This window comes from Coturnix japonica, chromosome 17 (assembly GCF_054131305.1).
Source record: "Coturnix japonica strain WE chromosome 17, WE-NBRP24, whole genome shotgun sequence".
Classification (NCBI taxonomy): Eukaryota; Metazoa; Chordata; class Aves; order Galliformes; family Phasianidae; genus Coturnix; species Coturnix japonica.
Window position 1 is genome coordinate 16418477 of NC_140679.1, and position 15838 is coordinate 16434314.

Consider the following 15838-nt stretch of genomic DNA (forward strand, 5'->3'; position numbering starts at 1 on the left):
CGGACCGTGTGGGGGCCGTTCCGTTTCAGTGCCGTTAGTTCCGCGGACACCGCCCGCTTCCTCCCGCCTCAGCTGACGGGCTGCCCCTCGCTCGGCCCCGGGATGGCGCATGCGCAGCGCCGCCGCCTCCATCCTGGTCAGCGCCCCCCCCCCCCCCCCCCCCCCCCTTCCCAGCTCCCCGGGGCGGTGCGGGATGAGGGGCCGCGCCTGCGCCGCTGTCCGCCCGCAGCGACCTGCCGGCCCGTGCCAGGCGGCCCGGCTCAGCGGAGGGGAACCGCGGCGCCATCTTCTGTTCCGCCGAACGTCCGTCCTGAGGTGAGCGTGTGTGTGTGTGTGTGCTGCCCTGTTGCTGTGTGTGTGTGTGTGTGTGTGTGTGTGTGTGTTGCCCTGTTGCTGTGTGTGTGTGTGTGTGTGTGCTGCCCTGTTGCTTTGGCCCTGCTGCCCTTGTTGCTTTCTGCCTCGTCCATTATCACCTCTCACGGTATTGTTTCTGTAAGTACTTAACTATCAATAGTACGTTGGTTTATTGGTTTATTCCCATCCCAGGGAACCTCCGCGTTCTCACAGTGCTCACTTGCCGTTGTGTAACCTCTGGGAGAGAGTTGGACAAAGCTGGTGTTAACGTTGCGGGTTTATAGTTAAAAATGAGACTGGCGGTTCATTCCTTTGTAGAACGTGTCTGTAAAAATGGAAGCGATGCTTTTCATAGTTCAGAGCCCTCCACAGAAACTTCTCGGGTTTGTTTTTCCACTTGTAATAAATGCTGTGTTGCAAAACATACAGAACTGTTGCACTTGTTGCTGAGATGTTTAATTAACTGTATAGAGTTTTCCCCACAAGCTGCGTGCCGGAGATGAAGGGCATAACTGCTTTCCTCTCCTTTGAGTCAATAGCACGTGAGATTCTGTCTTTGTTATCTAAAGGGTCGTGGTGACTTCTCCTGTAAAACTCAAGCATTTGTTGCTTATTGGAAGAAACGATGGCCTCCTTTGCAGCAGTGGGGATGTTCAGGCAATTCCAGCACTGCACAGGGCAGAAAGCACCTCACAGTGCAGTATTACGTTGCCATAACTGAATACATTTTTGTAATGGCAGACTGTTACCAGGAGCTCTGGAACACAGTGCTGCATTGGTTGAACGATGCTCAGAGATGCTATGAAGTCCTGGAGTGACAGCCAGTCCGATCTCTACAGCAGCGACCAAGAAGAAGAAGAACAGATGATTTTTGGAGAAAATGAAGATGATTTGGAAGAGATGATGGATTTAAGTGACTTGCCTACCTCACTGTTCGCTTGCAGTGTGCATGAAGCAGTGTTTGAGGTACCGGAGGAAAAGGTAAGGTGAAGTGAGATGTATCTGGGTTCGGCATTGCAAGTATAGAGGTACTGGGGGATGTTTTGTGTGGTACTGCTGTGTGTTGTGCAGAGGGGGAGGAAATGAGATACTCAGGTGAAAGTCGGGTGCAGATTTACAGCAAGCATTGTCCTCAGTGCTTTTGGGTAACTGTCACTACATGGCAGTTTGTGGGAGCTACAGGGGCTTTTACACATGAGTGTACTGGAATTTTAGTAGTGAGATAGAGCAGGCAGGGAAAACTATTAAACATGCAGGTTTAGAAGGATGTTAAGGAAATGCATGGGGATTTGCGAGAGGAAAGTAAAAGCAGAATGTGTTTTCATTGAGTGAAAATGTATATGCTGTATTTGGAGAATCTTTGTACTTCATTTCCTAGGAAAGATTTGAAGCACTTTTCACTATCTACGATAATCAAGTTACATTCCAGTTGTTTAAAAGCTTTAGAAGAGTACGGATAAACTTCAGTAATCCAGAGGCAGCAGCAAGAGCGCGGATAGAACTGCATGAAACTGACTTCAGTGGAAAAAAGCTGAAGCTATATTTTGCACAGGTATTATGGAACACTAACTTGGTCTGCATGTGTCCTTCTTTCTCCATTGCTTCATGTTTGACAATGAGTTTCATTTCTGAGAAGTTCTGGAGCAACCATTAACCTCTTTCTCTTATACATGAGATGTATTATCTACTCATCAACAGCCACATTGTTAACACAGAGCAGTTTCTTAACCTGCATTGCTTGTCTGAAGTGTTATATCAAGAGAAATCATAAAACTGCTATTGTTTTTGAATCTAGACTGGATCAAGCATTGCTAATACAGAAAACAGCCATATGTTACTGGGGAAGCAGACTAAATAAAAAGAAATGTTACTGATTTTATTCTGCATCTCCTGGCCTTTGTCTTCAGGTACAGGTGCCCAGTGAATTGGGAGACAAGTCCTACCTTCTTCCTCCACAACCAGTTAAACAGTTCCTGATCTCACCACCTGCATCTCCCCCAGTTGGATGGAAACAGAGTGAAGATGCAACTCCACTGATAAACTACGACCTTCTTTGCGCTGTCTCCAAGTTGGGACCAGGTGGGATATTTACCTGCTTTTATTGTGTTATTTAACTTCAGAAGTACTTATCCAGGGCATTATCTACTCCTCTGTGAGAAGAACCAAGTCTCTCTTACATAAGGTTACTTACTTGAATAAGGCGAGCTATCACTGTTTACTTTGTTCTGTAGCTGACTGAAACTGTAACACAGAACTGGGCTGGATGGCACTGACTCTCACCCATTTATTGAATTTTGCTATAGTCTTAGTAGTGACCAAGAAACGAGAAGAGGAATGAGATGTTCAGTCTCTTGCAGGATGGTGGCTTCAGTTACGGATGCTAATATGGACTTTATGTTGCATTATCAAAATTTTTCTTGGGTATTACACCAAACAGTGCTGTTTATTTTCCCTGAAAGGAAGGTTTATCTTTTACACAAAGAACCCGATGTGCTTTGCTGTGTAATCTGTTGAATTGGCTTCAGTGCTCATGAGGAGAGAGCTGTCTGCAGTCCTAATAGGAGAGACAAGTAGTGGTTAGAGAAGGGAACTACTTTTTTGTCCTCTCGGAAAGACACTGCTGGATACAGTAACTATGTAATTTCATAGCGAATCAGGAAGATTAAATATTGTCAAATGCATTTATGGTTTTCCATTTTACAAATGTCCTTTAGATGTGTAGCACAAAAGATGTCACTTAAAAATTTGTATGCTGCTTGTCTTTTGGTTGTGTCACTGCAGCTATTAAGGAGTTTTTGCAATGAAGTGGCTTAATGCTGTTCCTTGGGGACGTTCTTAGCATGGTCTTTGTTTGCTGCTCCTCAGGGGAGAAGTATGAGCTTCATGCAGGGACAGAATCAACTCCCAGTGTTGTCGTCCATGTCTGTGAAAGTGAGACAGAAGAGGAAGAAGAAATAAAAAGTCCTAAACAGAAGATCTTGCAGACAAGGCGTCCAGAGCCACCTGCAACAATTCTGAATGAATCTAAAGCATTTGATTGTACATTGGAGGTGGGGGGTACTATGCACTGTTAAATTGTGTGTTGCTCAGGATGCTATCAAAAACCAGGCACTTAATGAGTACGCACGTTGGTGCCTGTTGTCCTGCTGTATATTATATATAGCAACAACAGATTTTACTTGTATTTGTCTCTCACGTTCGAGATTTTGGATGCCAATGCTCTACAAAGCACTTTAATTCTAAGGACTAGTCTCCCAAGTGTAGCAAATCCACCTGACTTGCAATAGTGAAAAATAGGAAGTTTAGTTTTATTGAAAATATTACTCTTTATACTGTAAAGTGTGGTGTACCAAGTGCTAAAATAATATTTTTTCTGTCACTGCTAGATTTGAAGAAGTTATTTGTATAGCAGTTATAAACTGATCCATGCTGGTACAACAACTTCCAGTTATTTGAGTGGAAGTGAAGCGGAGGTCTTCATGCTAAAATTCCTTCCCAGTTAGTCTTCTGAGCTGAAGGTTAGTACTTGCTTTTCTCAGATACGTCTTTAATGTGACATGAGGCACAAATACATACATGGAAGTATAAATTCAAGTAGTTCTGCTGACTACAAAAAAGAGTGTGGGAGGAAAAATCACAGACCACTACAAGGCAGACCCTGAACCTATCTCCAGCAGTGCTGCTGTTTGATGGTACACTGATGGCTGCAGCAGTTTGCACTGATATCTGCTTAAGAGTGATTTACAAGATATGCAGAGTGAAACAGGGATACAGCTACTGAATGTGTTCTTTTATCCTCTCTGGAAATATGGTAATGTTTGGAGTCTCCAGTCCTAGAGATGGCCTCTATTTATAAATAAATCAAAGTGACTGTATGACTGAATGATATGGTGGAGGTAAAGCACCTCATGTAGATTTCTGAACTGTGATCCTAAACCCTGATGTGTTCTTATTTTTTTAGAGATGGTCAGTTGCAGTTTGAGCCCTTCTTTGCTGTTTTTCATTGAGACTTTTTCCTGTGCAGCATCCTCTTTGTCTGATGGAGCACCTGCTGCTTTAGAGACAAGGATGCATTTTTTAAAAGACAGATCTTTAATTCTGTAAACTCATGTGAAGCGTTTCAATAGGAAGAAAACATTCCTGGTTGTATGACATGTACTATCACACTTTTGTGCTACTTTGTAACCAACCTTTTTTATTCTACACAGACTCTTCTTTTTTCTATTGTTTAAAAAAAAACAACAAACCACCATACCTGAAAAAGCCAGGCTGCTCATATGCATATATAGAAATCATTCAGAAATCAGACTTTTTCAAATTGTTTCAGTGTATTTTAATTCTATTGGAAGTGCTCATTGAACTTTCCAAAGTGTTTTCACTTGGTTGACAACAGAAGTAGCAGAGGTGGTAAATCTGCATGGGGTCAGTAGTTTTCAGGTCCATATTGTGCTAGTTGTGATCCCCTCCTGCCACTGGCTTGCAGTTGCAAAGTGGGATCCTGCAGGCAGGTCCTTGTTCCAGAGGCAGGAGCGTCTACGAGAATGGCAGGAAAAAGGATTTTGTTCATCTCAGCTGCAAATGTACTGATATTTATGTATTTCTTCAAATATTCAAATCCCTTTGTCTGACCTCTGTCTAGCTCTTCCGCAGCGCAAAAAAAATAAGAGTTGAATTGTCCATGAGACTTGTGTGTTTTAAAATGCCAGAAGTCCATCTTAGATTCTTTGGTGTTTCTATTTTGTCAGTTGTTTGATTTCTACCCCTCTCTAACAGTTTGTGTACGTAGGGATTCAGTGAAAACTTTCCTAAACCATTTTACAAAGGCAAATGGAACGAGTGATGTTGTCAGTGTATGTTGTGTAAAGTGTCCAGCACCTTGCATTCCAACATGGTTCCTTGCGTGAAGAGGTTTAAAATAAAAACACTACAGCACCACTTATGTGGTTTTCTTTAATTAGCCCAGGTTTGCTGTGTTTTCTGCCAGTGTTTATGTTTCTTCAACAAAGTGAGCAGTGAAGATAGGCTCCCTTGGGATGCTTCCCAAACCGTGGGCATTTGCCACTGACAGCAAATAATGTGAGGGAGAGTGTGGAATGTGGGTGCAGCATTGTGGTCTATGTTTGTTCTGTAATAATAAGAAATGTTGTCCAAAAACCACAGAAACCCATTCCCACAGAAGGGGCGTTCTAACATTGGCTTGGAGCACAGCCCATGTCTGTGCTGTGAGGGTTCCATCCTGCCTCGCTCACAGGTGACGTCTAGTTCAGAATGCATTTGCTCTCTAGAACTTCCTGAAGGGAAGTTGTAGGGAGCTGGGGGTCGGCCTCTTCTCTTGGGTCATTAGTGAGAGGAGCAGAGGGAATGGTTTTGAGCTGCGGCAGGGGAGATTCAGGCTGGAACGGAGGAAAAATTCCTTCTCGTAAAGAGTGGTCGGGCAGTGGAATGGACTGCACAGGGAGCTGGTGGAGTCACCGACCCTGGGGGTGTTCAAGGAACAATTGGATGTTGTGCTGAGGGTTAGTGGAGCTGTTGGTAATAGGTGAACGGTTGGACTGGATGATCTTGCCCCTCAGATCCCCCAGAGGCTCCCAGGTGTTACGTGATGTTCAGGACTAATTTGCAGATAAACTGTCCCCGCATTCTTCCATCCAGTTTCACGTTGGTCCGTTCTGTGACCTGTAAAGGAGGAATTCGGAACTTTGTTCTTTAGGAATTAAGCCATTTTTATTTAGGCCCAGCCTTCCTAGGGTGGAACTATTGTCGATCTACTGCAACACCTGAAAACGCATCCAAATCTAAATTCTCTGCTGTCTAACTACAAGAACGTGCAGCAGACGGCGAGCTGGGGCTGCACTGACCGCAGGCGGAGCGAACACGGACACGTCGGGATCGTCAAACGCAACTGAGCCGGCAGAGAACCGGGCGGCGGATACAGGACTGAACTAGAGCGGAAGGAACGTCGAAAGGAGCGGGCGCATCGTATTAGGGTGCCGAAACATGCGCATGCGCAGTGTTGCTCCGGAACTGCCGCGTGTGTGCGAGCACAAAAAAATAACCACCAAAAAAAACCAAGGTAAGCGCACGGACATTGATGTGCGGCAGCGGGCGCATGCGCACTGCTGGGCTGCAATTGGCGCATGCGTAGTGCGGAATCGGAACTCGCGCATGCGTATTGAAGTCATAGAATTAGCGCATGCGTAGTGAGCATGGTGGATTCGCGCATGTGTATTGGAGTTCTAAAACTGGCGCGTGCGTACTGGCGTCCTAAAACTGGCGCATGCGCATTAGCGACCTAAAGCTAGAGCATGCGCACTGGCGTCTTAAACTGGGCATGCGTACTGCCGTCCTAAAACTGGCGCATATCTCCTAACATCACCCCCAACAGTACCCTATTGTCACCCCCCCCCCAAAAAAAAACGGATTTGGCCCCAAAATACCTGAATTTGGCCCCAAAATGGCGCTGCGTACCCTTATAGCCTCACTGTGGGGCTCTATAGGGCTCAGTGGGTCACTATGGGGCGCCGGGTTCCCTCTGGCTCCTCCCCCATCTCCTCGTGACTCCCGTTGTAAATAAGCGGCCGGTTCCGGTTCCAACCGGGACCCCAGAACCCCCCGCAACCCATGGCGAAAAACCGGAAACGGACAGCCGGAAACCGAACTGCACCCCCCACAGCCGGAACCAGAAATAAGAAGGCGGTCAAAGAGATATCCCACAATCCCCTCCGCCGGAAGCGACGCCATTGCTCGCGAACAAAATGGCGCCCACCAAATGAGGCATTATATCCCACAATGCAACAAGCCGGAAGTGACGCTACTGCGCATGATCAAAATGGCGACCTCCAGATGCCTCGTTATATCCCACAATGCACCATACCGGAAGCGACGCTACTGCGCATGATCAAAATGGCGACCTCCAGAAGCCGCGTTATATCCCACAATGCACCATACCGGAAGCGACGCTACTGCGCATGATCAAAATGGCGACCTCCAGATGCCTCGTTATATCCCACAATGCACCATACCGGAAGCGACGCTACTGCGCATGATCAAAATGGCGACCTCCAGATGCCTCGTTATGCCGCGTTATATCCCACAATGCACCATACCGGAAGCGACGCTACTGCGCATGATCAAAATGGCGACCTCCAGATGCCGCGTTATGCCGCGTTATATCCCACAATGCACCATACCGGAAGCGACGCTACTGCGCATGATCAAAATGGCGATCTCCAGATGCCTCGTTATGCCGCGTTATATCCCACAATGCACCATACCGGAAGCGACGCTACTGCGCATGATCAAAATGGCGACCTCCAGATGCCTCGTTATATCCCACAATGCACCATACCGGAAGCGACGCTACTGCGCATGATCAAAATGGCGACCTTCAGATGCCTCGTTATATCCCACAATGCACCATACCGGAAGCGACGCTACTGCGCATGATCAAAATGGCGACCTCCAGATGCCTCGTTATGCCGCGTTATATCCCACAATGCACCATACCGGAAGCGACGCTACTGCGCATGATCAAAATGGCGACCTCCAGATGCCGCGTTATGCCGCGTTATATCCCACAATGCACCATACCGGAAGCGACGCTACTGCGCATGATCAAAATGGCGACCTCCAGATGCCTCGTTATGCCGCGTTATATCCCACAATGCACCATACCGGAAGCGACGCTACTGCGCATGATCAAAATGGCGACCTCCAGATGCCTCGTTATATCCCACAATGCACCATACCGGAAGCGACGCTACTGCGCATGATCAAAATGGCGATCTCCAGATGCCTCGTTATGCCGCGTTATATCCCACAATGCACCATACCGGAAGCGACGCTACTGCGCATGATCAAAATGGCGACCTCCAGATGCCTCGTTATGCCGCGTTATATCCCACAATGCACCATACCGGAAGCGACGCTACTGCGCATGATCAAAATGGCGACCTCCAGATGCCTCGTTATGCCGCGTTATATCCCACAATGCACCATACCGGAAGCGACGCTACTGCGCATGATCAAAATGGCGACCTCCAGATGCCTCGTTATGCCGCGTTATATCCCACAATGCACCATACCGGAAGCGACGCTACTGCGCATGATCAAAATGGCGACCTCCAGACGCCTCGTTATGCCGCGTTATATCCCACAATGCACCATACCGGAAGCGACGCTACTGCGCATGATCAAAATGGCGACCTCCAGATGCCTCGTTATGCCGCGTTATATCCCACAATGCACCATACCGGAAGCGACGCTACTGCGCATGATCAAAATGGCGATCTCCAGATGCCGCGTTATGCCGCGTTATGCCGCCTTATATCCCACAATCCACCTTGCCGGAAGTGACGCTATTCCTCAGTATGAAAATGGCGCCCGCGACGTGCCGGGACACTGTGGGACTTTATGGGGCACTGTGGGGCTTCTATCGGGCACTGTGGGGCTCTATGGGGCTTCTATGGGACTCTGTAGGGCTTCTATGGGGCGCTATGTGTCTCTGTGTGGCTGTGTGTGGCTGTGTGGGGCCTCCACTGTCACCACCATCATTCACTTCACACCACCCACATCACTGCCCCCCACCATTACCCCCATCAACCTCATCAACCCCATCAGCAACCTCATCAGCACCATTATCACCATCACCCCCATTACCCCCATCACGCCCATTATCACCATCACCTCCATTACCCCACCATTGTCCCCCCACTATCGCCCCCCACTGGAAACTCTCTCTCATTCATCACCGTTGTCCCCCACCATCCACTGCTGTCACACCCATCACCTCCCCTCCACGTCACCCCTCTGCCTTCCTTCAACACCACTCCCTGATGTCACCCCCACTGATACCCCAACATCACCACAACATCCCTTCACAGCATCACCCCAACATTAACCAACACCTTCACTGCTCACAGCAGTGTCACCCCTTGATGTTACCCCCCAGTTCACTCCCCAGCATCCCATAAACAGGGAGCAGATCCTCCGAGTAGTTACTGTTATGTCTGATCCCCAATATCACCCCATCACCCCATAAGGAGCAGATCCTCTCAGCTGATACTGTTAATGTCTGATCCCAATATAACTCCTTACCACATCTTATTTTTCTTCCATTCCAACCCTGCTTTTCTTGGTTTTCTTCCACTATAACCCTGCTTTTCTTGTGTTTTTTTTTTGCACTCTAACCCTGCTTTTTTTGGTTTTCTTCCACTCTATCCATGCTTTTCTTTGTTTTCTTTTGATCTAACCCTGCTTTTCTTGGTTTTCTTCTGCTCTAACATGTTTTATCTTGATTTTCTTCCACTCTAACCCTGCTTTTCTTGTTTTTTTCCAACTCTAACCCTGCTTTTCTTGGTTTTCTTCCACTCTAACCCTGCTTTTCTTGGTTTTCATCTGGTCTAACCCGTATTTCTTGATTTTCTTTCGCTTTAACCCATTTTTTCTTGGTTTTCTTCCACTCTAACCCTGCTTTTCTTGGTTTTCTTCCACTCTAACCCTGCTTTTCTTGGTTTTCATCTGGTCTAACCCGTATTTCTTGACTTTCTTTTGCTTTAACCCATTTTTTCTTGGTTTTCTTCCACTCTAACACTGCTTTTTTTTTTTTCTACCTCTCTAGCCCTGCTTTTCTTGGTTTTCTTCCGCTCTAACCCTGCTTTTCTTGGTTTCCTTGCACTCTAACCCATCTTCTCTTGATTTTCTTCCACTCTAACCCGCTTTTTCTTGGTTATCTTCCACTCTAACCCTACTTTTCTTGGTTTACTTCCGCTCTAACTCTGCTTTTCTTGGTTTTCTTCTGCTCTAACACTGCTTTACTTGGTTTTCATCTGCTCCGACCCGTCTTTTCATGGTTTCCTTGCACTCTAACCAATCTTTTCTTGGTTTTCTTTCCCCCTAACCAGACTTTTCTTGGTTTTCTTCCATTCTAAACTGACTTTTCTTGGTTTTCTTCCACTCTAAACCTGCTTTTCTTTGTTTTCTTTTAGTCTAACCCTGCTTTTCTTGGTTTTCTTCCGTACTAACCCTGCTTTTCTTGGTTTTCCTCCACTCAAACCATGCTTTTCTTGGTTTTCATCTGCTCCGACCCGTCTTTTCTTGGTTTTCTTTCGCTCTAACCCCTCTTTTCTTGGTTTTCTTCGGCTCTAACCCTGCTTTTCTTGGTTTTCTTCCACTCTAACCCTGCTTTTCTTGGTTTTCTTCCGTTATAACCCTGCTTTTCTTGGTTTTCTTCTGTTATAACACTGTTTTTCTTAGGTTTTTTCGACTCTAACCCAGTTTTTCTTGATTTTCTTCCGTTCTAACCCGGCTTTTCTTGGTTTTCTTAGTCTCTAACCCTGTTTTTCTTGGATTATTTCGTCTCTAACCCTGTTTTTCTTGGTTTCTTTCGGCTCTAAGCCTGCTTTTCTTGTTTTTTTTCGGCTCTAACCCTGTTTTTCATGGTTTTCTTCCTTTCTAACCCGGCTTTTCTTGGTTTTCTTCCGTTCTAACCCGGCTTTTCTTGGTTTTCTTCTGTTCTAACCCGGCTTTTCTTGTTTTTTTTTCGGCTCTAAGCCTGCTTTTCTTGGTTTTCTTCTGCTCTAACCCTGTTTTTCTTGGTTTTCTTCCTTTCTAACCCTCCTTTTATTGGTTTTCTTCTGCTCTAACCCTGTTTTTCTTGGTTTTCTTCCGTTCTAAACCGGCTTTTCTTGGTTTTCTTCTGCTCTAACCCTGTTTTTCTTGTTTTTTTTTCGGCTCTAACCCTGTTTTTCTTGGTTTTCTTCCGTTCTAACCCGGCTTTTCCTGGTTTTCTTCCGTTCTAACACGGCTTTTCATGGTTTTCTTCTGTTATAACCCTGTTTCTCTTGGTTTTTTTCGGCTTTAAGCCTGCTTTTCTTGGTTTTCTTCTGCTCTAACCCTGGTTTTCTTGGGTTTTTTCAGCTCTAACCCTGTTTTTCTTGGTTTTCTTCCGTTCTAACCCTGTTTTTCTTGGTTTCCTTCCATTCTAACCCTGCTTTTCTTGGTTTTCTTCTTTTCTAACCCGGCCTTTCTTGTTTTTTTTCGGCTCTACGCCAGGTTTTCCTGGTTTTCTTCTGCTCTAACCCTGTTTTTCTTGGTTTTCTTCCTTTCTAAACCTCCATTTCTTGGTTTTCTACTGCTTGAACCCTGTTTTTCTTGGTTTTCTTCCGCTCTAACCCTGCTTTTCTTGGTTTTCTTCTGCTCTAACCCTATTTTTCTTGGTTTTCTTCCGTTCTTACCCGGCTTTTCTTGGTTTCCTTCTGTTCTAACCCTGTTTTTCTTGGTTTTCTTCCGCTCTAACCCTGTTTTTCTTGGTTTTCTTCGGCTCTAACCCTGCTTTTCTTGGTTTTCTTCCGTTCTAACCTGGCTTTTCTTGGTTTCCTTCTGCTCTAACCCTGTTTTTCTTGGTTTTTTTCAGCTCTAACCCTGTTTTTCTTGGTTTTCTTCTGCTCTAACCCTGTTTTTCTTGTTTTTTTTCGGCTTTAAGCCTGCTTTTCTTGGTTTTCTTCCGTTCTAGCCCGGCTTTTCCTGGTTTTCTTCCGTTCTTACCTGGCTTTTCTTGGATTTCTTCTGTTCTAACCCTGTTTTTCTTGGGTTTTTTCATCTTTAAGTCTGCTTTACTTGGTTTTCTTCTGCTCTAACCCTGCTTTTCTTGGTTTTCTTCTGTTCTAACCCTGGATTTCTTGGGTTTTTTCAGCTCTAACCCTGTTTTTCTTGGTTTTCTTCCGTTCTAACCCTGTTTTTCTTGGATTCCTTCCTTTCTAACCCGGCTTTTCTGGGTTTTCTTCTTTTCTATCGCGGCCTTTCTTGGTTTTTTTCGGCTCTACGCCAGCTTTTCCTGGTTTTCTTCTGCTCTAACCCTGTTTTTCTTGGATTTCTTCCTTTCTAACCCTCCTTTACTTGGTTTTCTTCTGCTTGAACCCTGTTTTTCTTGGTTTTCTTCTGCTCTAACCCGGCTTTTCTTGGTTTTCTTCTGCTCTAACACTGTTTTTCTTGGTTTTCTTCCGTTCTAACCCGGCTTTTCTTGGTTTTCTTCCGTTCTAACCCGGCTTTTCTTGGATTTCTTCTGTTCTAACCCTGTTTTTCTTGGTTTTTTTCGACTTTAAGCCTGCTTTTCTTGGTTTTCTTCCGCTCTAAACCTGCTTTTCTTGGTTTTCTTCCGCTCTAACCCTGCTTTTCTTGGTTTTCTTCCGTTCTAACCCGGCTTTTCTTGGTTTTCTTCTGATCTAACCCTGCTTTTCTTGGTTTTCTTCTGCTCTAACCCTGTTTTTCTTGGTTTTCTTCCGTTCTTACCCTGCTTTTCTTGGTTTTCTTCCGCTCTATCCCTGCTTTTTCTTGGTTTTCTTCCGCTCTAAACCTGCTTTTCTTGGTTTTCTTCCGCTCTAACCCTGATTTTCTTCGTTTTCTTCCGCTCTAAACCTGCTTTTCTTGGTTTTCTTCTGCTCTAACCCTGTTTTTCTTGTTTTTTTTCAGTTCTAACCCTGCTTTTCTTGGTTTTCTTCTGCTCTAACCCTGTTTTCCTTGGTTTTTTTCTGCTCTAACCCTGCTTTTCTTGGTTTTCCTTCGCTCTAACCCTGTTTTTCTTGGTTTTCTTCGGTTCTAACCCGGCTTTTCTTGGTTTTCTTCCGTTCTAACCCGGCTTTTCTTGGTTTTCTTCTTCTCTAACCCTGTTTTTCTTGGTTTTTTTCGGCTCTAACCCTGTTTTTCTTGGTTTTCTTCGGTTCTAACCCGGCTTTTCTTGGTTTTCTTCCGCTCTAACCCTGTTTTTCTTGGTTTTCTTCCGCTCTAACACTGTTTTTCTTGGTTTTCTTCCGTTCTAACCGGCTTTCCTTGGTTTTCTTCCGTTCTAACCCGGCTTTTCTTGGTTTTCTTCTGTTCTAACCCTGTTTTTCTTGGTTTATTTTCGGCTTTAAGCCTGCTTTTCTTGGTTTTCTTCCGTTCTAACCCTGCTTTTCTTGGTTTTCTTCAGCTCTAACACTGCTTTTCTTGGTTTTCTTCCGCTCTAACCCTGCTTTTCTTGTTTTTTTTCGGCTCTAACCCTGTTTTTCTTGGTTTTCTTCCGTTCTAACTCGGCTTTTCTTGGTTTTCTTCCGTTCTAACCCGGCTTTTCTTGGATTTCTTCTGTTCTAACCCTGTTTTTCTTGGTTTTTTTCGACTTTAAGCCTGCTTTTCTTGGTTTTCTTCCGCTCCAAACCTGCTTTTCTTGGTTTTCTTCCGCTCTAACCCTGCTTTTCTTGGTTTTCTTCCGTTCTAACCCGGCTTTTCTTGGTTTTCTTCTGCTCTAACCCTGTTTTCTTGGTTTTCTTCTGCTCTAACCCTGTTTTTCTTGGTTTTCTTCCGTTCTTACCCTGCTTTTCTTGGTTTTCTTCCGTTCTTACCCTGCTTTTCTTGGTTTTCTTCCGCTCTAACCCTGCTTTTTCTTGGTTTTCTTCCGCTCTAAACCTGCTTTTCTTGGTTTTCTTCCGCTCTAACCCTGATTTTCTTCGTTTTCTTCCGCTCTAAACCTGCTTTTCTTGGTTTTCTTCTGCTCTAACCCTGTTTTTCTTGTTTTTTTTCTGCTCTAACCCTGCTTTTCTTGGTTTTCCTTCGCTCTAACCCTGTTTTTCTTGGTTTTCTTCGGTTCTAACCCGGCTTTTCTTGGTTTTCTTCCGTTCTAACCCGGCTTTTCTTGGTTTTCTTCTTCTCTAACCCTGTTTTTCTTGGTTTTCTTCGGCTCTAACCCTGTTTTTCTTGGTTTTCTTCGGTTCTAACCCGGCTTTTCTTGGTTTTCTTCCGCTCTAACCCTGTTTTTCTTGGTTTTCTTCCGCTCTAACACTGTTTTTCTTGGTTTTCTTCCGTTCTAACCGGCTTTCCTTGGTTTTCTTCCGTTCTAACCCGGCTTTTCTTGGTTTTCTTCTGTTCTAACCCTGTTTTTCTTGGTTTATTTTCGGCTTTAAGCCTGCTTTTCTTGGTTTTCTTCCGTTCTAACCCTGCTTTTCTTGGTTTTCTTCAGCTCTAACACTGCTTTTCTTGGTTTTCTTCCGCTCTAACCCTGCTTTTCTTGTTTTTTTTCGGCTCTAACCCTGTTTTTCTTGGTTTTCTTCCGTTCTAACTCGGCTTTTCTTGGTTTTCTTCAGCTCTAACCCTGTTTTTCTTGGTTTATTTCGGTTCTAACCCGGCTTTTCTTGTGTTTCTTCCGCTCTAACACTGTTTTTCTTGGTTTTCTTCCGTTCTAACCCTGCTTTTCTTGGTTTTCTTCCGTTCTAACCCGGCTTTTCTTGGTTTTCTTCTGCTCTAACCCTGTTTTTCTTGGTTTTTTTCGGCTCTAACCCTGTTTTTCTTGGTTTTCTTCCGTTCTAACCCGGCTTTTCTTGGTTTTCTTCTGCTCTAACCCGGTTTTTCTTGGTTTTCTTCGGCTCTAACCCTGTTTTTCTTGGTTTTCTTCCGTTCTAACCCGGCTTTTCCTGGTTTTCTTCCGTTCTTACCCTGCTTTTCTTGGTTTTCTTCGGCTCTAACCCTGCTTTTTCTTGGTTTTCTTCCGCTCTAACCCTGCTTTTCTTGGTTTTCTTCCGCTCTAACCCTGCTTTTCTTGGTTTTCTTCTGCTCTAACCCTGCTTTTCTTGGTTTCCTTCCGCTCTAACACTGTTTTTCTTGGTTTTTTTCGGTTCTAACCCTGCTTTTCTTGGTTTTCTTCTGCTCTAACCATGTTTTTCTTGTTTTTTTTCGGCTCTAACCCTGCTTTTCCTGGTTTTGTTCCTTTCTAACCCGGCTTTTCTTTGTTTTCTTATGTTCTAACCCTGTTTTTCTTGTTTATTTTCGGCTTTAACCCTGTTTTTCTTGGTTTTCTTCCGTTCTAACCCGGCTTTTCCTGGTTTTCTTCCGTTCTAACCCGGCTTTTCTTGGTTTTCTTCTGTTCTAACCCTGTTTTTCTTGGTTTTTTTTCGGCTTTAAGCCTGCTTTACTTTTTTTTCTTCTGCTCTAACCCGGCTTTTCTTGGTTTTCTTCTGCTCTAACCCTGCTTTTCTTGGGTTTTTTCCGCTCTAACCCTGCTTTTCTTGGTTTTCTTCCGTTCTAACCCTGTTTTTCTTGGTTTTCTTCCGTTCTAACCCTGTTTTTCTTGGTTTCCTTCCGTTCTAACCCGGCTTTTCTTGGTTTTCTTCTTTTCTAACCCGGCCTTTCTTGTTTTTTTTCGGCTCTACGCCAGCTTTTCCTGGTTTTCTTCTGCTCTAACGCTGTTTTTCTTGGTTTTCTTCCTTTCTAACCCTCCTTTTCTTGGTTTTCTTCTGCTTGAACCCTGTTTTTTTTGGTTTTCTTCCGCTCTAACCCTGTTTTTCTTTTTTTTTTTCGGCTCTAACTCTGTTTTTCTTGGTTTTCTTCCGTTCTAACCCGGGTTTTCTTGGTTTTCTTCCGCTCTAAACCTGTTTTTCTTGTATTTTTTCGGCTCTACCCTGTTTTTCTTGGTTTTCTTCTGCTCTAACCCTGTTTTTCTTGGTTTTCTTCCGTTCTAACC

The 15838-nt window shown here is 44.7% G+C and overlaps 1 protein-coding gene and 1 long non-coding RNA gene across 5 annotated transcripts; one reads left to right on the forward strand and one right to left on the reverse strand.

Annotated features, from left to right (window-relative positions):
* The first annotated feature begins 214 nt into the window (after positions 1–214).
* On the forward strand, positions 215–5308 carry RCAN3 (regulator of calcineurin 3). Of its 4 annotated transcripts, none has more exons than XM_085518614.1 (5): positions 215–492; positions 1096–1335; positions 1733–1906; positions 2262–2433; positions 3220–5308. In XM_085518614.1, exons 2-5 carry the CDS (start codon positions 1141–1143, stop codon positions 3426–3428), a joined length of 750 nt encoding a protein of 249 aa, XP_085374740.1. In that variant the 5' UTR covers positions 215–492; positions 1096–1140; the 3' UTR covers positions 3429–5308. The 4 variants fall into 4 exon arrangements, with proteins under 4 accessions (XP_085374740.1, XP_015739083.1, XP_085374741.1 ...); XM_015883597.3 differs by having other exon boundaries at positions 215–315; XM_085518615.1 differs by having other exon boundaries at positions 215–315; positions 3741–5308.
* Positions 4664–7020, reverse strand: LOC107323978 (uncharacterized). The gene is made up of 2 exons (XR_001559385.2): positions 6792–7020; positions 4664–6030 (listed from the first exon to the last, which is right to left on the reverse strand). It is a non-coding gene; the product is annotated as an uncharacterized LOC107323978 (long non-coding RNA).
* Between the last annotated feature and the right edge of the window lie 8818 nt (positions 7021–15838).

Bases quoted from the DNA above. Each gene is read 5' to 3' on its own strand.
- RCAN3 (XM_085518614.1), top strand. From the start codon at position 1,141: ATGCTCAGAGATGCTATGAAGTCCTGGAGTGACAGCCAGTCCGATCTC. The intron at 1,336-1,732 runs GTAAGGTGAAGT...TTCATTTCCTAG, and splicing joins TTGAGGTACCGGAGGAAAAG to GAAAGATTTGAAGCACTTTT. The intron at 2,434-3,219 runs GTGGGATATTTA...GCTGCTCCTCAG, and splicing joins TGTCTCCAAGTTGGGACCAG to GGGAGAAGTATGAGCTTCAT.